This window comes from Crocodylus siamensis, chromosome 8 (assembly GCF_052110815.1).
Source record: "Crocodylus siamensis isolate JL-2025a chromosome 8, ASM5211081v1, whole genome shotgun sequence".
NCBI classification, from domain to species: Eukaryota; Metazoa; Chordata; order Crocodylia; family Crocodylidae; genus Crocodylus; species Crocodylus siamensis.
In genome coordinates this window covers 73,143,466-73,168,457 of record NC_143402.1, presented here as the reverse complement: position 1 = coordinate 73,168,457, position 24,992 = coordinate 73,143,466, and the positions used below count along the sequence as shown (strand labels likewise).

The following is a 24,992-nucleotide window of genomic DNA, read 5'->3' as shown; positions in this document are numbered from 1 at the left end:
TTACTCTGCTGTCTTCAGTGGGTGTTTACAATTCACTGACATTAGGCATGACAGAGGGCCTGCAGGGTAGGTACACACTAGCCCACAAGTTACATATTATGATTTGACATGGTAATGATAAGAAGGGACAATTAGAAATGTAATGCAGTGCATGGAGTGACTAAAGTCATGCATGCAGTATATGACCAGACAGAAGGATCAGAGGTCAGGAAAATAGACCTTATGACGACAGGCTGAGAGCCATGGGGCTTTTTAGCCTGGAAAAGCGCAGGCTCAGGGGTGATCTGATGGCCACCTATAAGTTTATCAGGGGTGACCACCAGGAACTGGGGAAACGTTTGTTCACCAGAGTGCCCCAAGGGATGATGAAGTTGAATGGTTATAAACTACTTGCAAGATCATTTCAGGCTGGACATAAGGAAGAATTTCTTTACTGTCCGAGCCCCCAAGGTCTGGAACAGCCTGCCATCAGAGGTGGTTCAAGCACCCACATTGAACACCTTCAAGAGAAATTTGGATGCTTGCTGGGATCCTATGACCCCAGCTGACTTCCTGCCCTTCGGGCAGGGGGCTGCACTCAATGATCTTCTGAGGTCCCTTCCAGCCCAAATGTCTATGAAATCTATAAAATAAAGATGGTACATAGGGATGTGATACCGGTGCATACGGACTGTTAATTCAACAGATGCAAGCTTTGAGAAATCCTATTGGTACTGTATGTGTGTGTTATTTCTGGCTCTAGAGGAAGTCAAATGAGAGAAAGGTTTGGGGTGAGGCTGGAAAGGAAGAGAGAACCCTAATTACCTGCCTCACTAGTACTTTCAAAGAAGAGCACATTAGGATCCGAACAGAAGGACTGGATGCACACCTGCTACCTCCAGCTCAGCTTGGAGACAGACAGGTGACTGTTCTGAAAGCAGCGTGAAAAGCAGTTAAAAATCTTTTCCCACTTTGAATTGATAAGCCTTCTTGTCCTGGTCACCCCTTTCAATGAGAATGGCACAGTCAGGGGCATGGACATTTCAGTATACCCTATACTTTTTGCGAGCAGAAAATGTGAAGCACCTCACACCCTTTAGCTAAACCATCAGAGGGTCAATAATGCAGCATGGACACTTGCAGCCCAGTAGAAGTGTTTGCAGTGCAGGATTTAAAGAATGAATTCGGGACTCCAGGAGGAAAAAAGTGAGGAAAAAAAATTCAGGCTTTAAGTGGTAGGACTAGGCAAACATTTTCCTTCAAAACTTTTATTTTGTCAGAAAATAGTGGTTTTTTATGAACTTTTTTTGGCTGAGTGTGTCTGCTTTCCCCAGAAAGTTTCAAATGTTCATTGAAAAAAATCCAGCTGAAAACAGAAAATTTTATAGCAGAAAACTCACTGGGCTTTTTTGATGAAAAGTTGAAATTTTCACCAGAAAACGAATCCATCGACTACCTGTATTAAACATACAAATCATTTAGATTATAACCCCCAAGCAATCGCATAACAACTGCCCTTTCTCAGTGCAGATGCCTGGGTAACCTGGTATACATCTTAACAGCCCAGAGACGGGGGAATAGCAACAGAAAGGCATCTTTGAGGTAGCTTATTGTTAAAACAAAACACCCTGGCTTAACAGAACTACCCGTTTTCATTTTTTAATGAAAAGGAAAACGCTTCTTGAATTACTGACCAGTCAGTAACATTTACCCAGTTTTCTCAACCGACCACAGAGGCATTTCATTTGGAAAGCAAGTTCAGAATACAAGCAGTGATTTTTTTTTAAACTCTTTTCAGAGGAGAAACTTTCCTTCACACAGAGGTCTCCCTTTTTCCCTTCCCCATTGATACTTCTCTTGTGTCAGAAAGGTTTTGAGGGAGCTTGCCTACCACGCCAGCCAAGGAGGAGCAGAAACTGCTGTTCCTACTGAAGCTTGGGGCTGTGCTTATTATCGGTGTTATAACTGTGCCCAGAGACCTCAGTCGAAGCAGAGGCTGCATTGTGTAGGCAATGTACACGCACACAGACAGATGGTTGGTCCTTGCTCTAAAGGGATTACTAGACAACACTTACAGTTATATGGAAGAGCAAGACATTGCAGATCAGTTCAGTATCTTCTGACTGGACTCTGCTTGTTGGAAGTCCGGCACAGGTCAGAGACCCATTTCAAGTTTTTCAAGCCGTTTCAGAAACCTATGACTGGCAGATGATTTTCCCATCATCAAATCCAGTCCTCTGCCAGAGAAGGCAAGAAATTGGTGATGCCACTGCGAGGAGAGGGAATCAACTCCGTATTGCTAACAGAAATTCTAAACAGGGAAATCAGATTTTAAAAACGGGTGATGGGAAAAAAAAAATCAATAGTGTCTACAGACAGTGTATATATATATTCGCACCATATGGCATCACAACACATAACATAGGCTAAAGGATTAGATAAGCCTTATTGTTTTCTTTTTTTTGCCTGATACTGACAGTTTTATAACTTCAACTAAATTCTCTCTCTCTCCTCTCTCCCATGAGAGAACAAATTTAACTTACAGAAGAAACTGTACAAAAGAGCTATGGAAAGCAGAAGCAGCCAGCAGTATAATTAAGCATGCCATGAATTTAGTGAAAGATTTGTCTGGTTAATAGTCTATAGGGAATCAGCCAATATGACAAATAGATGGACAAAAAGGGCATTTTCTTTGGTGTGCTGGTCTCCCACTGATCTCTGCTGATCCACAGGCATATGCATGAAAGGCAAAATGTAAGGCAAAAAAGAGCATGAATTGTTCAAAGGACCCACGTGACAGAGGCTGGCTGTGAAGTTTTCCAGCGACCAGGAAGAGAGCGTGGATCAACCCATTACAGAGATGGAACTGTTCCAGAAAAGGCCTGATCCAAAACCCATTAAAGTCTTCAGAAAGACTCCAACAGGCCCAGAGCGCTGACCTGTGAATCCTCTGACGTTTGAGGTGGTCTAGAGCTGAGAGTTTGGGTCTATAGGAAACATATGCATCCAAAATAGAGGTCCCGCCTTTACGTCTCAATGTGTTCATTCATAAGCAATAGACCTCATCATTGCCAAAGTGAGTAGCAAGATTCCTGATCTACTTCTGTGGGAGCGGGATTGCTATGTAAATCCATAAGAGCCCACAAGTAGGTCAGTACTCAAAAAGAGGTCACATCTCACCCCAGCTAACTTCTTTATGGGTCAACAGGCTAGTCTGATGATAATGATCTATAGGCTTAGAAGGATTAGATTTCAAATCATTAAGTATCTATAACTGATATTTTCTCCTTCCCTCCAGAACAAACGGAAATAACTTCTCGCATTAACAATAAAAAGTCCTAGAAAAAGGGAAGTTTAAAAGATGCTGAGCCTACAGACAGCTAACACTGTCTTTTGCTGTCAATTCAGTCTAGCAAATAAATTAATGGGGACTATTCTAAAGCAGGATGGTTTAATAATGTTCCAGGTCTATTTCCGAAGCTTGAATTCTAAAGCAGTTAGGTTATTTTTATAAAATAGTATCAGATTTCAGTTGAATTCCTAGCTAGTGCAAAAACATGGGCTTGTCTACACTGGAAAACTACTGGTATGCTGCATATTCATTAAGAGGATGGTAACATGACTTCACACTCAACACAGACAAGAACAGTCATGCTTAACATTATGTCAGCTGGTTGTAGTTGATTTGTAGGATTCATATACTAATACCACAAATTTCTTAGTACACCAAGCCCTGGGGGTACATGTGCTTTCCCGAGGCTGCTGAACATACCCTATACATCTGGATGTTTCAGACCTGCCATAAAGCATGTACTAATTTGCAGTGAGTTCAGTGAGTGCATATCCAAGTAACCATGAATAAATGACTTCACAAGGGGGCATCTAGATCAACCTCACCTGTTTTTAGAGTCAATCATTATGCCATTTCCCTACTGTAGAAACACATAGTATATAGAAAAATCAAATGAGTGCATTCAAGAACCTATGGTATAATGGCACAGATTATTACAGTACAAGGCAGAAAACAAGGGCTAGGGCAATAGCATATGGATGTTAGCACTAGTACAAGATTTTCAAAACATTACTTCTTATGAGGGGCTGTTTCCCTATTATCTGAGAGGCTATTGCAATGATATGGAGCAAAAGGTACAAAACTGGAAGCAAGGAAAGAGAAAAGAGCAGTAAGGATAGAAAACTGAAGGGAGGACTAGAAGTTGGTGAATACTACAATCCCCCAGGAAAGGACAAACATATTTTTGGCAGAACCCAAACAGAAATTTTTCAGTGTTATGATAAAAACTAACCAAAATTTGTTTGGGGTCAACCCAAAATATGTTGTTAATTTGGAAGTTATTTAAAACTTCTGTTTAACCTGTTTTTCTTTTAACATAGGTCAATTTCAAAACTAAAAATTTGGAAGTACTTAGGGCGCAGCTATACATGTTGCAATGGTGATGTTGTGACTGCGCCGTGATTTAGGAAGTACTAAATCATGGCGCAGTAACAGGCCATACTGTGCTGTACACGCGGTGCACGGTTACTTCAGCAGCTACTTTGCCGTAGCAGCACACTGTACCAGAGGAGTACATCACTACGGCAAAGTCGCTGCCAGTCACGTGTACAAGCCCGGGGATGCTATGTCGCAGTAGTGCATTGCTGCTACAGCAATGTAACATCACGTGTAGACATACCCTTAGAATAACTGTTGATGCAGATAATATTAATCACTTGATGTCAGATTTGATTTCAGGGATTTCCCCTTGGAGAAAATAGTATGAGTTAGCACACTTTAAGAGGTTTCAAAGCAGCTGTCTACAGCCAAACTAATATAAAAAAATAAATAATCTGCACAGGGGAAAGAAATACTTGTAGAATCACATTCCAACACCAGATGCTCTCCAACTCTGACTGCAATCCGTTGAAGGAATATTTTATGGTATACATTATAAATATATATTTAAGTTTTATGTGAGATCTGTCTATAAATCACTTCAGCAGCTGCAAGAATGTAATCTGTACAAAATAAAGTAACTCATTTTCTCATTCCACAGAGACTGCCAACCCAGTCAGAAGGCTCTGAATGCATGCTGACTAATACTGCGTTTCTTCCTTCACTCTTCATTTCCATGTAGCTTTGTTGACTTTTTTCCCCCTATTATTATCCTTAGGGTGAAACGCTTTATTGCTTTCTCCTACCGGTTATTTTATGTATCTAGTTCCTGGAATATTTCTTTGTACAAGCAAGGGCATTTTCATTTCCTTTGGCTACCAGAAGGCACAAGGGAAAGGGAAGATTCAGATGACACTCTTTTCCCAACTTGCACCCCCCACACCAAGCACCTGTGCAAAAAGATGAGCCCTGTCAATGGACTCGATGGAGTGGCAAATGAACAGCATCTTTTTCATTATGTAAGAGCTTCTCATGTGAATATTAAGTGAGCACAGGGGGTGGGGGGGAAGCAAAAGAAAACCATTAGAAATAAGTCTGTAAGGAAAATTCTTAAAGGTCAGTTCAGATGAGGAGGAAGAGGACAAGGCTGGCTTTCAGTTTATTAATAATCAATTGCTAAATACATTTAGAGGAGAATGCTGATAGGTAAAAGGCTAGACCATTATGTGACACTATGAAACCCAAATACACCAGCCAAAATGAATGGCCTCACTGCTGTGTATATGCACTGCTATTGTCAACTGGCTGGAAGCAGGACTGCCTAATTGTGTCACATGTCTATAATGACCTCCCTTTTGCTCAGGAAGAATGGGGCCCTGTGTTTATGGCACAAGAGGATCTGAGTTCTCTACTCAGTGCTGTCCTTGAAGAGAGCTCGCAGGGACAACCATGAAGCCCTAGGGAGTCACAGAATTAAGGCCCAGAATTAGGGAGGCACATTGTTGGGGCTCAGTTGCTGTAGGTACAAATCCCTGTATTTGCATAGGGATACTGCCCTCGGCAAGGACCACAGGTGCAGAAGCCAGTGTAAGATGCACAGGGTCCTACCAGAAGCATGCTCAGGAGACTCATGTCCCATAGAAATTAATTAGAGTGTGTGGTGCTTCAGCATCTCATAGAATTAGGCCCTTAATTATTAGATGGCAGGCTTGACAGCAAGGAGAAGTCAATTGATTGGGACCATAGAAAAGGACAGAAGGTGTGAATCAATCTCATGAAAATGTAAATTCTCCACAATATTAGTAAAGACCAAGATGTCAATAAAGCAGTCGCTAGGATAAAACACAACTTCTTGGCACCTGAGCTCCAACTGCAAACCCTTTGCCCCAAGCAGGGGCCACAGCAACTATTACCATCTTGGAAACTCAGGCACGGGCCAGTTTGTGTGAGGACCCTCCCTCCTTGGCCATCGCACGCATAAGAAGAGCTCAGGAAGAACACAAGGAATGTTGTGAAGGAAGTAGAGAGCTCAGCACTCCTGCAGGAAGCCCATTGTGACCAGACATATCTTCCCAAAGTATCCTTTATCCAAAGTGAACGGTCTCATCCCCAAGCCATGTACTTCTTGACCTGAGGCATATACGTAAATTCCAGATACCCAGTGCTCAAACCATTATAAATCCTCCCCTATCTCTGCCCTATGGTCCCTTAACACAGACCTCTGTTTGCCACTAAGAGAATTCAATTTTAAGAAACCATATAACTGTGATGCTGTGCAGTCAATGTACCAAGTACAAGAGAGGTTGCCCAGCGCCCAGGCAGGTGCCCTACACCGGCATTAGGTCCTTTCCCATTGGAATCTCTCTCTGCTCCTTTTTCATGGTCTTAACAGTGCATGAATCTGCTAACATGCAGGTCACAGCTGGTCCTTTGAACCACTGGCAGTTGAGTGGATTACGAATTTGACAAAATATGTCCAGCTCAAGCTGGATTTAGATGAGCACCCAGCTCATCTCTGCTGATCCCAAGTTTCCAAAGAGCAAGTGCCAGATGGTACTCTCTAACAAAAGAGGCTCTAGTTGCCTCCTGCTCTGAAGCTGCCTTTTCTACTCATCTAAATTACACGGGCCAGCATTTGGCAGTACTATCCAGCCTGTTCATACCTTGAATGACATCACAAGAGAACTGGAGGTCATCTCTGCTCAGCCCCATTTCTAGCAGTTTCCTAAGGTTGCCCGTATCAGCGTTGGCTTGGGAGGGCTGTAGTTTGCAAGTTGCTTCTCTAAGCTTGACCTAAGTCCAAAGTACCCTCCTGCCTTCTTCAGTGCCTACACAACAGACCTGCTGGCTCCATTGTGCTCCCTAATCAAATCCCAGAGCGTGTTGGATTACCATCACTTCTACAGGGCTTATCTTCAGGATTCACAATGCTGGTCTGAAGTGTGGCACAGAAGCATGAGTGCAGAGAAAAACCCAATGACTAGCAAAAAAGTTTTCCCTGGTGGTTAGACTATGGGGCATCCAGTCAAGGATACTGGGTTTTATTCCTGGCCCTGCCAATATTTTGTTGTGTGAATCAGGCAAGTCACTTAGTTTCTATGTCTTAGATCCCAAGATACTAAATATGGATGGCAATATTTACTGGCCTTTAAAGTGCTTTGTAATGGTCAGATGCTACTGCAGTGCAAACTGTTATACCACTGATATTATCCAGGGTGAGGTCTGAGGCTGAGTTTTGCAAAATGCCTAGGACAGGTACACACCTAAACTACAATTCCAGGCCCCCCTTGGAAAGCCTCAGCTTGATTCTGGCACCCTTTTAGTCTGTGTGGTGAGAGCAATTGGTCAGTCTCCCACAGGAATCCTAAGTCTGGACTGGCTGCGAAGCATGTAGGCTAGACCAGGGACGAGAGGCAAGTCTCCATGACAAGTCTCTGGGAGCAATTCAACCTTTCCTCAGCAGATTAGTTAGTTCAAACATGGTACATGAAAAGACAGCAAGGTGCACACAGACCTGCAGTCAGATGGCTCAGAACAGAACAAGGAAGAGCAGAGCAGACTGACATAGTGCAGCTGTGTGGGCATGACCAAGGCAAGGCTTAGGGCTGTAGGCATGAAAGGAAAAGGCTTGTAGGGTGGAATATGTCTGTCTGCCACTGGAGAAGGGCCTTGCAGTGATCACCCCACCCCGTGGGCAAGAGGAGATAGAATTTGAAGGGGTTGAGGCTGCAGGCCCCTGTGGTTCTTCCTGGTTCTTGTGCTATCCGATGCTTCACCATTCAAAAAAAAGAAGGGGAAGTTTGAAAACTGGAGGATCCAGACCCAGAGACGCTGAGTTGGGTAAAGTCATGAATACATACGTGCAGGAGGGGCTGAAGGTGCCTCATGGACAGCTCTGGAAAGTGGAGTCCACCAAAAAGGACAGCAGCACTACAACGTTCCCATGTTCACTATACCCCACCAACATGGCTTGACCCTGATATGGAGGGGGAATCTCTAGGAGCAGGACAATAGCTCAGTCTCCATGGGGCAGTCACATCCTTGGCTGTTTCTCAGAGGCCGGCAATTAGGGGACTGGTTGTTGCCTGCTTCAGTGTGGGAGTGGAGTAATACCACTTCACAAAGCCCATTTAGGGAACATCAGAAGGTGACCCCATGTCACGGTTCACTGAGGCTGAATTTACACTGCTGGCTTCACCATGAAAGCCCCCATTTCCAGTTTTTAGAGTCATCTAGTCTCTCAGAATCCATTCCATATAGGCTTGACCATTTTTCTGGTACTTACCATTACTATGTTAGCTAGATGGGCAGAAATGAGCGCATAAACCCCTCCGGAGGAACCCACGACTGGTGCAGTCATGTCAGCTACTGATACCGCCAGGGAACCTTGGAAGAAGCAAAGGGTTTATTGCAAACTCTTCCTGAATACAAATCCTCTTCACTGCCCTAGCCTGCTCTGTATTAACTGCTGCAGCTCAGCAACATTGGGGGGAAAGTAAATTGAATAAAGAAGCTAAATTAGCCTTGCAGCACTGCCAGCAAAATGACTGATCAATTCTTTTATGTCTGCTTTAAAACTGCAATCAAATATATTTGAACCCCCAGGAAAAAAAATAAAATAAAAGCCCAACTAATATAACATCGGGCAGCAATGCATCAAAACGTGAACAGCAAAAGGAATTCACACCTGGGATGGGAGCAGCAAGCAAGCTTCAGATAAATGTACCCCCAGAGGGGGGGGGGAAAAAAAAAGTGAAAATGATTTTAATCCTGGCAAGACAAGCATTTGTACAAGTAGGAGGAACTGGGGACATGTGGCTTATCAGTGGGTTCTGATTTAATCAAAGCCGAGCCCATTACTTGGGACAACAAGGGAGCAATGCAAGCCACAAATAACCTGGGGGCAGCACAGCAGGGTGCATGAAACAGATTAAACACAGAAGACAACAGGAAGGATTAGTTGCACACGCAAATGCTTCTGGGACCCAGTAAGATTTCAGCTAAGTACAGACATTCAAAAAGCCTGAGCCTGAATTGATTCCATCTTTGCAGGTTAGTCTAACCTGTGTTGATTGAACCAATTTGCAAGTGAACAGACATTCACTTTTGATTCTGGAAATGCAGGCACATGCCTGCAGTGGCTCAGGCTAGAAGCTGGGGGGTGCTAGCATGAGCGCTGGGCTGCAGGGAAGCTGTGCTGAGGTGAGGCATGGCAAAGCCCTGCCAGGCTAAGCATGATTGGGAAGGGGTTTAAACCCCCACCCTGGCCTGCAGGGACCCCAGTTGGGGTGTACCTGGAGTGGGAAGGGGGAAGCAGCCCCTGCCAGGCATGTCCCATTTCTGCCCTCGTCACTCAAGCAGCGGGGGGCATGGCCAGCCCCAGGAGCAGTGTGAAGTGAATGGAGACAGAAGTGGGTTTCATTCCCCCCTCCCTCCTCTGTCCCACTGGCATGGACACAAGCCAGGGTCTGCCTGGCCGGGGTGGAGCACTCTGCGTCAGGGTCTCCCATACTCGCCATTGCTGCAGCGACAGGAGCAGGGACATGGCCAGATCCTGGCCAGCATGGCCCCCTGATTCAATGGGGCAGGGAGGAGGTTTATTCCTCCCCCAGGTGGGAATGCCTGACAGGGCTGCTCTGCCCTGGCCAGATAGACCCTGGCTGGGGCCCCAAGGGGAGTGGGGAGGGAGGAGGGAATAAACCCCCTCCCTGCCATCTTTGCCTTAGGGGGCCATGCTGGCAGGCGTCTGGACACGTCCCTGCCCCTGCTGCTGGAGCAGCAAGGGGGCAGCAACCCTGACATGGGCTGCTGTGCTCAGGTCCATGCTGATGGGACAGGGGAGGGAGGGGGGAATAAACCCCTTCCCTGCCCCCTTTGCTTTTGGTCCAGAATCTGGCCATGCCCCTACCCCTGCTCCGGCTAGAGAGCAGACGAGTGGGGCAGCCCTGCTCTGCTGGAGCAGACAGCACAGCCCAGGCAAGGCAAGCCCAGCCCAGCTCAGGGATACAGAGCATGTTTAGATGCTGGAGGACTCTGATTTAACTTAAATCAGGAAGGGTCTGGGACAGATGTTCCATAAACCAGTCTGACCTCTATTAAGTCTGATTCTACATTCAACCAGGTTTATCTCAAGCTGGTTTCAGCCATTTTGAAACAGGTTTACATGCACTGAACTTCTATTAAGTTCCACATTTAAACCAGTTTCTGATCACTTAAACTTGTGTTTATCTTTCCCTAGCCTTTGTGATTAGGGCACTGTTTGGAAGTCAAAAGAGTTCTATTCACAGCTTTCCTGCTAAGTCATTGTGAGCGTCTCTCCTCCCTGCCTTGCAAATGATGCATGCTTACCTTGTAAAATGGCTAGAGGGCCGCAGAAAAAAAAGCACTAAGTATGATTAGGGCAAGCATGACTCAAGGTACAGGGAGGCGTAACAACTTGCATCCATAGCAAATGCTACCACATTAAGCCGTTACGATGCAGGATCCTATAAGAATATGTGAACAGAGAAACCATTGCAATGTCATCCCCTGCTGCATTACGGGGATTTACCTCACTTGTATCACTGCAGAAGCATATAGCTGTACCAGTTGCATCTTAACAGGTGATGCATGGAATGGAAGTCCTCTCCCAACACTTTTATATAACACCCATGGGTACCAGGCCTATGCTGGCCTTGTCTAGCAATGATGGGACATGCTGGAGAACAGCAAGGGCTGGCTGCCAGTTGCTTAAACTCTCTTCTCCCAATAGCTTTCTTCTCTCATTAATGGTGTTGTGGCCTGCTGTTTCCCTGGTGGCCCCACTTGGGCAGGTTATTCAGCTATGCTCTAGTTTCAGTAAGCACGTACCAAAACATGAACTTGCTGGAGCTCTTACTGCCAGTGCCATTTTGACAAGAACTTCAGAGCCAATGCAGTTTGATTTTTCCATTAAGGTCTGTGACAAAATCCTCTGAAAAATCAAGATTGTTCTTTGCTTTGTAAGTAAGGAGATGTTTGTGTCAGATAGCAGCACTTCTACACATGACGGGAAGCTGACACCTGTGAGGGGGATCCTTGCTAAGGCTGGGACACAACCTTTTGCTGCTATGACCCAACTAGTCCTTAGCATCTTGATAAGGGGGGATAACTACAACCTCTCCTGCACAGAGAAGGAAATGAAGACAAAGGGCATTTCTGCCAAATGAAGGTACAACTGCAGCATGTACCAACAGAGCTGAGCTATCTTCACCTTGCTAGCATGGGCAATGGTGACCTGGGCTTCAGCACATGCCAGGATCCAGAGTTCATATTTGGGCCACCTGGAGAACTGTGCTGTGGCCTCTAATACCCATGCTGTGGCAACTCCATCACTTCTGATATCTTTGCTAACAAGATTAATCTTACCTAGGTATGCTAGCTTGTAGTCATTCAATCATCGAGACAAATAGGGCTGAAAGTGACCTCAGTAGGTTAACTAGTCTAACAGTGCTTAAGGCAGATCTGCCTTAGCTGAGTTAAGGCCAAACCCTAGTCAGTTCTGAGGCTCCTTAAACGTTCAGGTGATGCTCAACATTGTGGAGTCAGGACCCATCTGACAAGGCAGGTCTTGGGGCTGGAGTTGAGGACTCCTGTGCTCAGCCTCCCAGTTAGAGTCTGGCTGGGTCAAGTTACAAAGTTCCTTTCATGCTGAATTTTGGACAGTAATTGCAGAGATGAAGAGAGAGAACCGGCAAGAGCCTGCAACATGGAGCGGAGCTAATAGAGATGACCATGTCTAGAGGACAGGGGAAAACCACGAAACAGCAGAAAGCAGAAGAGACCTGAGCAGGACAAAAGCTTCTAATCAACTTTTATAGCTTTTCTACTTACTCAGCTAATACAAGGCTTGACTGAAGGCTAGTCAAATGTCAGTGCTACATTGTGCTTGCTAGGAGCTGTACAGGCAGGGTATTTTCCAAAGTTCATATGTGACGGGCAAATGGGGGCCTCCCTTCCATTGACTGGGCAGTGAGATTTGGGCACCTAGGGTGCCTGTACACAAGCCCGGAGGCTGCTCTAACATGCTGTAATTCACTGAGTCTGCTGGAGTATGGTAATTACCACACTCCAGCCAGTCTCTGCATCTTGCGTATGTGTGTCCCCATGCTTCAAAATGGCGGTGGGGGTGCTTGAACTAAAGCTTGTTCAACAAGTTTTAGACAAAGTGCCCCCGCCACCATTTTAAATCATGGGGACACTGATACCCAAGATGGTCCAGGCACTGTAAGTAGAGCGGCTCTTTGAGTTGCTCTAATTAAAGCACCCCACTTCCTCCGCCCAGTCTCTAGAGCATGTGTAAAAACAACCCTAGGTGCCTAGTTTGAAGATGGCTATCCACAGACCCAGCTCCCACCTAATGTATCAGGCAAGAGGTGCTCCTAGCAGGCCAGAGGAGTAGGCATGGGTCTGCGGGATGAAAACACAATAAAATAAATAGTTTATCAGGAAACTCAGCAGCCATCATTGTGCTGCCCCTGAGCTAGACCAGGCAATGGGTCATGATTCAGTCTGAATTAATTTCCCAGTCACCCCCCACCAGCAATGATTTTGAGCCTGCATTGCTGCTGCATGTGCCTAAGCACACTGATCAGCCTCCAATCACAACCCAGTCCATAAGCTATTTGGAGGTGACATCTCTGCCCTGCTGGCTCAGCTAAACTGTCCAGTACATGAGAGGTGGGAAGGGTAGAGTCCAGGCTGAGCTTAGTTCCTTCCTCCTAGGTGGGAAGAGGAGTAGGTGTCTCACAGAGATGGCTCCCCCCATGCATGGCAATGCAAGTTGTGATCACTGCCCCGGGTGAGCTATGTAAAACAGGATCTTCCTGTCCCTTTACTCCCCTGTCAGGTGTACAAGGCAAGTAATGATTTTGTCCTGGGTTTTTATCCATCTAGGTTTCTGTCCCATATTCTTCATGTTGGGAGATTCACATCACCTCTACTTCTACCATAGTCATGTGCCTGCACATCTGTATTGGTACAGAAGCAGACAAGTGCACAGGGTCCTGGGAGTTTTTGGTTGAACTTGTTCTACCTCTTTGTCATGTTTTAACTGCAAATCTTAGCATATCTTTGGTCATGTTTTAACTGCAAATCTTAGCATATCCTCAATGAAGGAGCTGATGCCTCTGCAGTTTTGGCAGCCTAATGAACACCCCTCCAGGGGAAAGGGTCACTGTCTTCTCAGCTCAGCTAAGTGACTCACCCACTGCAGCTCTAAGGGAGAAGTTAATGAGGAGCCATTGAAAAGAATGGGATTTACCGTGTTAAATCCCTGGGCGCTGCACTGGAAAAGTCCCCTTTAATCTCACTCTTTTTGTGGATGTGAAGGTCCTAATAGCAGAGTCAAGCAAAGTGCAGAGAGGAGGATTAGGAATAATGAGCTCTCCCTTCTGATGAAAGCCAAGAAAGGGGCATGTGTGCATGCATGTGTATCTTATGTGTGGCCCCCATGAGTTTATGAGCCCTGAGCTATCTCGGATTAATGCTCCCTACTTTGCTTACTCTCCAAGAGCACTTCAAAGCATAGGGAACTTGCTTTAAATCAAATGCTGTCAACTAAATGGCCAGCCAAATCTAGTACTAAAGGGATTTGGGGTACAGCTCTCCTTCGCATGTGCTTTTGAGGTAACTTTCTCCAAGTCCTGTAATAAAAGGGATCCTTTCCCTTCACTTTCAGCACTGCCTTTCACAGCCCCATGGCACAGCCAAGGAATGGAAAGCTTGCCTTGGAGGGGGCAGCATGCATGTGTGAAGGGAAATCAGAGAACAAATTAAGTAAGTGCAGATAAACACAAATAAGATCCAGTGGGACCTGTGGTGAACCGAGAAGATGTACCCTCTCCCTAAGAGGTGTGTGCATTCAAGGTGGATGGGAGGAGGTTAAAAAGGCCCAGCTGCCTACAACCTGCAGGTCCTCAAGCATTTGTGGAGGCTCTGAGCTGCTAGAGAGGAGGGGAAAGGCTGCAGAAGTACTCTCCTTTCTGCTCCTGTTAATGGAAGCGGTTCTGAGAGCAAGAATGTTTCACCTGTAACTCAATGAGTGAAAAGTGTGCCAGCAGCTCGACTGGGGTCTGAGCCAGGGCCCCCACACAAGCACCTGGGCTGCACAATGTGGGCTGGTCTCCCCACTCAAGTTGCTTTACTCTTTACGTTTGAAAGGATTTAAGGGCAGTGGTTCTCCACCTGCGGCCCATATGACATCCTGTTAAACATTTTTTAAATGAGTACACAGGAAGTAAGTTGTGTGGGTGCGGCCCACAACACATGGAGCGCTGCAACTCTGGCCCACTATGGCAAAAAAGTTGAAAACCACTCTTTTAGGGTGTTCAAAGCCTTTGCCTTTCTGTGGGTAGCAGCTGGTCAGACTCAGCCCAGGGCTCAGCAACAGCAGCAACAAGAAAACAACTTGTACACTGGAAACTACTGGGTTTGCTCTGGTGTTTAGTGGAATCCATGGCAAGATTGCACTGCCTGCAATGGCCACTGGACTGCATCTCACAGAGCATGTTTGTGGTTTTTCCCTCTGCACTGGAATGCACACTTATTTGCACCATGCTTATTCCTAGCTTTCTAATCCAATCATTACATTTTCTGCCTCCCTCCTCCCAGGACCTTCAACCACCAAAGAGCAACATTTGATTTATTACCGCTCAGTGCAGCACATTTCACAGCAGCTTTATCTGTTCATTATGGAAAAAATTAAATTATGTTACTGAAAAAAAAATCACCATAAATCGTGAACTAAACCAGTCAATCTTTGTCCCCGTGCTCCTGTGAATCTCAGATGTTCTTGTGTACTCCTGTTTTAATTAGAAGTTGATCTATTGTCAGCTAACTTCCTTTGCCTCCAAACTGCTCTAAGTGCCAGGCATAAATAAAAGCAATGCAGCACAAACTAAAAATCAATCTGTCCACAAGGATCTGCACTTGAATCGATTCCCAGGTTATTGGCATGTTACTGCTTGGGCTTCAACCAGAATCTTTCCGCTGCAGTAAAGAAAGCCCCTAGGAAGTGCTGATAACGTTAAGGCAAGTGCTGATAACTTTAAGGCTCAGCTGAGGTGTTTCATCAAAGAAAGGAGATCTGGACCAAGGCTACAATGTGTCTGTGCCCCAAGCAGAGCCACAACAAGCTTGGGACTTTTGGGGGCTTTGAGCAAATGATTTTCCTTGGTTTCCATGGTCCATGGAGTTCAAGCCCCGTGAGTTTCTCCTGAGGCTTAGCAGCAATTCTTTCAAGGCACCAGGGCCACATAAGTTGCAGGATTTGACCCAATTAAAAAAAAAGGAATAAAAACAAATGGAAAGCTTTGCAGTTCCTTGACAGAGTTGCCTGGTTTCTCCTCTCATTTGGAAATGCACATGCCTCTAAGGTAAATGAAGAACTAGCAGAAAGCTGCCATTGCTGCTGAAAGAACTGCTGCAACAGAAACAGGGAGGCACTTTCCTACATGCTGCCCACATTAGCACTTTCCCAGAACTGTGTAATGCCATTTCCCAAAATATGGCATCCTGAAGATGCTATTTCCAAAAAAGGACTTTATGGTACCAGCAAATTGATGTCTCCAATGCTGTAATCTAACTGCTAGAATTACAATAGCAAGGTCAAATGGCCAGTATCATCCCAAGCATGATCTTTGGCATGGGGAGTAAAGAACCTTTTGTCCTTCTCTGGAAAGATCAATAATGGGCATCTTTCCTCCTGTTTCAGAAAGCCCCAAAGCTTTGATGAGGTTGAGGGTGATAATCCAAGGCTGATATCACTTACCTGCCACAACTCCAGCAAGATAGACAAAGCCAATCCTCAGTGCACCATGCACCATCTCGAGAGGAACCCCAACCAGAAGCTGAAGCACAACGTTGAGTCCAAGGTGTTCTATCCTGCAGCAAAGAAAAATAACAGTTGCATTCTTTTCTGTCTTCCCACTGGCCAACCCATGATGTGAAGATGTCTTGGAACTAAAAGGGCCACAATTTCTTTTGCTAAGGCTTAGGGAGTTCTCATCCTATTCTTCTATTCTTCAGACATTAACCTGCAGTGATTTGAATCAAACCATTTCAGGGAGTGCATTTCAACACAGTTATTTTAATTACTTTAGTCTCTCTTTTTGATGCCAAATTATGCACTGCAAGGATCAAACTTCTGTAGCCCTAGACCAGCTGACAGAAAGACAGTGAATAAAATATCCTGCCTGAACATGTTTTATTGTACCAAACAGATGCTGCAAAATGATTTCACCTTTAAGCAAAGTCCTGTTTAGTGTAGTCCTCATTATTGCCAACACATAATTGAAGCTATTGATGCATGTATAAACATCAGAAATAGCTGCTGCATGGAAGTAAATAGAAAGCTAGGAAAAAATCTTGTTACGGGAATCATGGGATTCAGAGTCAACGTGCTTGGAGAAAGTTACCTCCATTATGTCTACTAATTACCTTTTGTGCATCTAGGTCCTTTCAGCCAAAGGCCTCAAAGTGCTCTACAAATATTCATGGGTATTACATCTTTTTAGAGGTGTAAGAAAATTTTGCAAAGAATTAAGTGCTTAGGCCCATGCAGTAAAACAGTCACAGAGCCAGGAATTGCGATCTGCTGCTTTCAGTGCTTGATAATAACCCCCTGCTCTGCACATTAACAGGGGGTTTCTAAGCAACTGGATGATGGATGCAGCTGTCCCCCTTTTGTCTGACTGGTATGCAACACATTATATAACCTTCAGGCCATCCCACTACAACTCTCATTTGGTGGACTGTCCTCATGTGTTTGTAACAAGGTCAGTAAGAGGCCATGGAGATTGTGCTGAGTGCCTTTATCTGCACTTGGGGGATACAGCCAGGCCATGGGGGGATTTGCAAATATGCTGAGTGTTGTTGGAACTCTGCTCCTATTGTGGTAAATAGTGAAACTCCTACTAAGTACACTGGATCAGAGGTAGGACATGGCTGAACTCTAGAAAATCCAGCTGCTGTGCACACTGACAATCTTGAGGAAGCATGTATGACTCCTAACCAACTCTGGGTGTGAAGGACAGAGCTGCTGTGTTTGGTCATTAGTTCAGAGAAGTTGGGATCTTACATCTGCTAGGATGCTACTTAGCACATCCACATCGCTTTCCATATTTCAATTAATCCCACAAATATTTATGCATCCACCCTGTTCCTGAAGGCAACCCCACAGCTTTATGACAGGAGTACTGTGTGCTCCTTGAGAGCTCAGCTTTATCCCTCATCTTCATGCTGTCCTAACATCCAATCAGTTATTCTCTTCCCAAAACCTTGGGCCTTGTCCCCATGGAGAAATAATCCAGAATGGCTGTTGCTGAATAGTTCTTCTGCACACTCGGTTCTTAAGTGAATGTTCTTGCTCTGCCCCTAAAGTACCCTAACAGACTTACAAAACAGAGGACCTTCCTGCATGGGGGCATGCAGAGTTGAATGAGAATGCCCATATGTGGTATCACTGCGGGTGGCTAGTGCACTTTAGGGTGATGCCCTCACTATTTCATAGTTGGTAGGGTAGGAAGGGACCTGAGCAGATCATCAAGTCCGACTCCCTGCCATGGCAGGAAAGAGTACTGGGGTCAAACGACCCCAGCAAGGTGTTCATCTAGCCTGGTCTTAAAGACCTCCGGGGTAGGAGCCAGCACCACTTCTCTTGCAAGTTGGTTCCAGATCCTAGCTGCCCTTACCGTGAAGTAGCGCCGCCTTCACAAACTTCCCTATCACTTTGCTTGGAGTATATATATTCAGTTCTTTTGGTCTTTCCTCATGTCACACCTGTTGTCATTTTCTTAATATAAGGGAAAAAAACCCTGTTGGTAATAGCCCGGCTGCTGCATAGCCTCCCAAAGGATATCATGGCAGCTTCATCCTTTGGAACACTGTGACTGACAAAGCATTAGAGCTAGAACTGTTACAGGGCATGGTCCTGTCCTTATGGGTAACATGGACTAATGCCTCAACAGTCCTGTTTTCATCTCTAAGGATCTCTATTAATGCTCCCATCCATGCACTCCCACGCTTCTATTTAAAGCCTGCAACGTATCATTATTCAAAATTACTGCTCCTAATTGACTGCACTTGTCGTCCTTGCTCTGCATTGTGCGGCCACTGGACACAGTCTCTTTCTCACATCCACTCTGCTCAGTGATGTACAAGGAACTCAAGAGCGACTAGCAAAGGTCAGAGAATTGCAAAGAGGAATAAAAACATCTTAGGCCATGTCCAGACAAGTGCAGACATGCGGTATGTGGCGCCACAGACCTCTGTGTGGTGCCACACACTGCACATGCAGGCATTTCCCGTGCAGCTACTTTGCAGCACAGGGGGTTTCTTTGGCCCCAGGAGATCCCAGGGTCAAAAATATCCACCGTAAAAAAAAAAGAAGTGGGGCGAGTCATGTGCACTGCCCAAAACTGGAGCTGGGCTAGCCGGAGTTGCACTCCAACTGCCATCCAGACTCCCTGCTGCAGAAGCACTGCGGCTGCAGCTCCCCAAGGCTCCCATAACCCCAGATAAGGCTGCTGGGGCCAGCACAGTGCCCTTAGGGACCTCATTTCACAGGAAAAAATAGAGGTTTGGAGCTAAAATGTAGAAAATGTCAAACAAAGCACTTGTCTTTTTTGTTAAAAAAAGCAGCCTTTGTGAGAACTGATTCTAGCTGAAGACCCTGAAAGCTGTATCAGTTGCTCCGTTACAAGCTTGTTCATGAAAAATGTCTCCAGGAGTGATCCATGCATCCCACTTTCCTATCCAGCTAAGAGCACTGAGGTTTTGTACTCCAGAAGCACCAATAAAACATAATTAGCTTTCTTCAGCTCCAAAAGTGCCATTCTTGAAATGACAATATGGTTGATTTATTGGGGTCTTAGTCTTCTCTGGGACCAAACAAACAGGGCTGAGAATCAATGCAAGTCATTAGTTATGGCAGTGTTACGAATGGGCAGGCCCCAGATAATCAACATGAAAGCATGAAGGCCAAAATTTACAACTTTGCCTGCCCCCCAGGCCTCTGATAAAGCTCTTTCCATCAGGACTGAGGCACACACAGTACATTTTTGGAATCTTTCTAAAAGCACAGCAAGCCAGCCTTAGCAACTGCCTTCTTCAACACCTTCTGACTGTCGCCGGCACACACAGAAAGGCCTACAAGTGCAGTAAATTAAGGAGGAGTCCAAATTACCATTTTAAAGTCTCAGCAGGAACTATAACAACAATAGTCTCCACACCATTATATTAACCTGCCCTTTGAAAATTAGATGAGAATAATGAGTCCACAGTAAAAAGATTATTCCCTTTTCAGAATTTATCCGTTTCTCTGGTAGGGAAGGAACGTAACAAATCAGCTGACAATAAATGATCATTTAGCCACCTAACTATTGATACTACTTCCTCATAAAAAAAAAAATACTACTGGGTTTATGATGCAAGTAGGACTGTGCATAATTTTGATGGTTATGTATCTACATGATATAGAATACACTGAAGAAATAATAAGGCTCTCTGGGATAAATCTGGAATATTTACAAAGGTTAGACATTAGCTACTATGTCTTCATTACCACTTCCCTCAGAAACCAGGCACGGGTGTGAAATAAACTTGGTAATTAAAGAACTTGAGAATTTTTCAAATAGGTGTGAATTATGCCATACTTCTGCTTGCTGAAGCAGAAAAGAAATATTTCATGGATAAGAAAACCATGCTGCAATGAACACAGAAGAAATATAAATGCAAATGATTTTACATTATCCCCCAGCTTTCATTTTTAAGGATCCCACAGCTATGTGTGATCCTGACTGATGGTAAAAGCTATACAACAGACATGCAAGCATATAAAAAGCAGGTAGGTATGTATACAGTAGGAAGAATTAGTGGCTGCTCAGTAGTTTACACAGAGTAACTTGCTGCTGTTAGTGAAATACTTCCTTCCTCCTCACACTTTGCATGTGAAATCTGTGGCCAGTAGAAGTGTGCCCCTCTCTACCTTCAACATTCCCAACTTTCCCACTCCTCGGTTTGAGGTATATTTGGACCTGGCTTTTTCTGGAGGTATTTAGCACTCTGGAGACATTGGTATGAAAATTCCTTCTTTCTTTTTCTGGCCTGCCCTTAGAACAAGTGAATTTAATCTTGGGTGTTACATATGATGTTTATTCCAAATATCCGGGTGAGAGCTTGTGTCCAGGACCAATTACAAGCTCAGGAAGCTATTCCCTAGCAAAGCAGGGACATTCATTTGTTCTTTCCAGCCGTTCAAAAGACCCTACTGGCTGAAGGGAGTCTACTTTCTCATTTTAAAAAGAAGTCATTAGGCACTCTCAAATTCAGGGCCACAAGAGTACCAGGGAACGTGACAGACAGAAAGGCTGGCATCTCATAGTGAGAAGGAGCCTGGGCTCCTTCAGGCTCTAGAAGCTATTCTTAGGCTGCCTTTGAGGGACTCTCTCAGAGAGCAGACAAGCCCAGAGTTGTCCTGACAAAGCAACCACTTGACAGGGAACCCTTTGACACCCTGTTACCAACAAACACATCACAGTTCTTTGTGAAATTCATGTGTGTGTGTGTGTGTTAGTAGATGTTTTTTCCCCCTCCCTACTCTTCCAGGTCTACTTGGGCAGAGCTACTGATGATGGGGAGTGAGAGGCATGTGTATGTGGGAGGTTATTAGTTCACTATTGACTCAAAAGAAAAGCACCACCTATTTAATCACCACTTCCAACCCCACCTCCAGGACAGATGAAGAAACAGCAGCCACTACTTCAATACGTCCCTCAAGGGTGTTTGACTTGTTTTACTGCATGGGTCATTCATCTGCAATTGAAAAAAATCACTTTTCAAAATCAGGTTCTAAATCATCCAGAGTTTCTGTTTCTCTCTCTCTCGAAACAGCTGTGGGGGTCTCCAAAGCCTGTGCAATACTTACCCTGCATGCATGAATATGTAGGTTAGGTACCTCCAGGCCTGAGCACGGAGCTGAGGATGATAAACCAGTGAGTTCTTTAGGTATAAAGGATGGGTGACTTGCAGCACAAATCTGTCCAGCACCACTCCATTGTAAAGAAAAAAGGCAACCTGGAAGATCAGGGAGATTCCTCAGTTAAACACTGTATCCACTCATGTAGACTACTAATGGCTATGATCACAAGGTTTCTGCTCTGGGGAACTTGCATTCTAATGACTTGAGTGTTTCCAACCACTCTCTACCACGTACCAGGCACTATTAATGCCCCCTGAAGCAGTGGAGTCAGTGGAGCTGAGGGTGCTCCGTACATGTCCAGTTTGGTCCCTTTTCAATTCTTGTGAGAGCCGTTCATATTATTTCATAGAACCTTTGAGCATCGTATATCTGCTGAGTTGAGGTCTCCTTTGTAGATGAGTGATAAAACCAACCAGCTAATCAGTTTAGCTTTTCCAAATAATGAGTCCACTTTCTGTCATCCCAAGAATGGAGGCTACATTAAGAATTTTTTAAAGTATTTTTATACTAAGTAAATTTTCAAAACTCCATCTCTCTGATTTTCAGTATAATGCTCACTATAATTTTTCTATAAGACCTAATTGGATCTGTACTCCTGAACAAGCTCTGCTTTATTTTTTTCAAGCTATACATGTTTTCACAGACTAACCAAGTCTAATTAAGATACAATATTTTAAAACTTCAGAAACAAATGAAACCCACAGATTTATATACAACCTTCACTACAAAAGATCCCAAAGTTGATCACCACTGAAATGTAGCTATCACATGGGGGAAAAGAAGGAAACCAACCCATGCATGGTGAGGGACAGGGACACTTTTTATTGAAAAGTAAGACAAACACTGAAGCCTCAGGAACAGTGCTAGGGAAGTTTTTAGTGTCCATGTAAAACTTGAGATTTTTATGTCCTTATGCAAAAGATCACTATGTGTGTAATAAATGATATAGAAACTAATTTTTATCTAACTAGGAAGCTAAAGCAGAAGGGAAATGAACCCAAAGCTCTCAAGATTCTAGGTCTTCTAACCAGCTGACTGAATCATTGTACAAACCTCTGCCAAAACCCATAGACCACTAGCTTACGCACAGCTTTATAGCCTTGTTGAGGTACCAAGCCAACAACTGCAGTAGGAAACAGTGAGGAAAAGCCCCAAGCTTCCACTTCTGGAGATGTGGGCTCAAAGCCTCTCTTTTACATGAGGACACAGGAGACAGAGAACACGCTTGTTTCTTCCCAGCGCCTCTCCCTGAACATCACCAAACTAGCACAGAGGTCTGGACTAGCAGTAACCTCTGTCCAGAGAGGCAGGTGCCGCATGTGTGAGGGAGGTGCCGTGCGCGCATGTGTGCATGTGTGAGAGAGAGGGGGAGAGAGAGAGAGAGAGAGAGAGAGACAGAAACACTTGAGTTTCAGGAGCAGTGCAGTAGGTTTACTTGCCTCTACAATGGTGATGGCAATCATGAACCAGGGTGGAGGGCAGCAGGTATAGCTGTCATAGTACCACTTTCGGTCTATCTCACGGGGCAGGGTTTCATACGCAACATGTCGAATCAGGCGCTGGGACAGGCTTAGTCCTGTCTCGTCCAGCAGCGCCTTGCTGCACAGCCTCCTGTTCCCCTGCAGAATAGCTTGGCGGAAGCTATTTGACCTTTTGTTACTCATCTGAAAGAAAGAAAAGGAAAAGCAATAAGGCCAAACAAAGGCACAGGAAAAGTCTCTTTAGGAGGGGGTGGGGGCACTGCTGGACAGTTGCTACTAGGCTGCAGCCATCTGAACCCAAGGCCCAGCATGAGCAGAAGAGCAAATACTATTAGGCTGGAGTCACCTTAGGTAAGGTTCAGGATGACAGGCATGGGAAAACTGAATATAAGGGTCTGAGACTATTGAAAGTGGGCAAGAATATGAACATGGGGTTCTTCCCAATCCCATCATCTGAGCAGTTCCCTTTTCCAACTTATCCAGTTCTCAACTTCCTTCCCTTCAGAACCAGCTGCCCACCAATATACACCCCCTCACATCCTCCTTCAGGAATCTGAACAAGCCACCTGGTCCATAAAGCAGTCCATAAGGCATCCTATAACGTACCTGCTCAGGCTGTTTGAGCTCTGCAGGGCAGGGGTTCTCTCTGCTGCAAATGATGTCCATTTACAGACTGATATGCACTGACATTCCCATTCCCAGGAACTTGTACTACTTTACCACAGGGGGCAATTAAAAAAAAAATTGTCTCAGGCTGAATTGGCCAAATCAGTTCCAAACTCTATCAACTGAGCAGAACTCAGTCATTCAAGTCCAGTTGGTGCTGCCACCAGCAAGTATCCTCCATCCCAGACTCTTCAGTCTGGGGCTTCAGATACTCCCAAATACATAACAGGCAACCTATGTACAGGCTCCAAGATCAGAGGTCTTAGAGTTCGGATGTCCCCGAGTCTCACTTGCCCTTAGCCCAAAGACCAAAGAAGCAAATTAGGGAGGAATCTTCCATTTCCATAAAATAGGTGTGTAGCTGAGATCCTCCCATTGGGAGGTTATAGTAGAGTCTTGTAAGGTGTTCTGCCCACCTGTCCAAGGGGTGGACAGGTCTCCACCCTGTACTACACAATGCCATTCAAGGTCATCTACGCCCAGGAAACAGACCAGTGCAGCAAACTACACTTGATCTTAGCCCACAAGAGACCAGGGGAGGGAAATGATACACTTCTGTCATGAGCAAAAATGACTATGCTAGCAACATGGGAGGATTCAGATTTAACTAGTAGTCAGCCCCTCCTAGCTATGGTAAGCATGCAACAGATGAGTAATTTTGTTGTGGAAAGGGTTAGAGCTATAAACAGAGGGGCAGATTTCCAGTCGAGACTCACCACAGCGTGCCTCATTTATATATGCAATGTGTACAGAATTAGCTAATTAACTTTTTGAGCATGCAATTTCCCAATTGCAACTGCACTCACAAGTTAGACATATGCAATGTTATGCCTAGCCTGTCAGAAAAAAAAGTCAGACCCTAACTAACTTCCAATGAAACTGAGATAACCCCTAACTGTAACTATTTTATATTATTTAGCATATAACTGTTTTATATTATCTTTGTATAAAAGCATATATTTTATATTATTTTCTCTTTTTTGTATAACTGCCGTGTGGCACTTTTACATTTATGTAACCCTGAGGCCTGTGCTGTTAACCAAAGCAAGTGCCTGGTACCGCTTTTTGTTGCCTTGCAGTTTTACTGTTAGTCTAAACAAGTGCCTGGTACTATGCTCTGCTGGCAGTAGGCCCCACACCTGTACTCTATAAATGTTACCTCTTATCTAAAAAGTGTCGGTATTGCAGAAACGAAACTTGTGTAGAAAATCTGCCTAGTAACTATTATGTAAAAGAAAATTATCCTATCTCTGTATGTTTAGCCTATATCATAGTTAGTGTCATAGAGGCAGTCCAACGAACATCTATAAAAGAGGCAAAGAAGCAGGAAGCAGCAGAGACGACAACTGGAAAACTCTGTGTGCCTGATCACCCCACAGACCGGTTCTCAGCCTCCCCATCTGGGCGTACTCCAGCGAAGACAAAGGCCTCGGAAATTTAACAGCTGACAACGGTTTACCGTGTTACAGTTTTGCGCTGT

At 44.8% G+C, this 24,992-nt stretch overlaps 1 protein-coding gene across 3 annotated transcripts in view; it reads right to left on the bottom strand.

Moving 5' to 3' along the window:
- Nucleotides 1–24,992, bottom strand: part of RHBDL3 (rhomboid like 3) — a 109,452-nt gene that overhangs the window by 5,146 nt on the left and 79,314 nt on the right. For 2 of the 3 annotated variants that reach the window (XM_090061038.1, XM_090061039.1), the window contains 4 exons: nt 22,805–23,029; nt 21,312–21,460; nt 16,158–16,270; nt 8,655–8,755 (listed from right to left, as the gene is read on the bottom strand). In XM_090061038.1, the coding sequence (XP_089917164.1) occupies nt 8,655–8,755; nt 16,158–16,270; nt 21,312–21,460; nt 22,805–23,029 (588 nt within the window). The remainder of the gene's footprint in view (nt 1–8,654; nt 8,756–16,157; nt 16,271–21,311; nt 21,461–22,804; nt 23,030–24,992) is intronic. The other variant, XM_090061040.1, reaches the window with a different exon arrangement.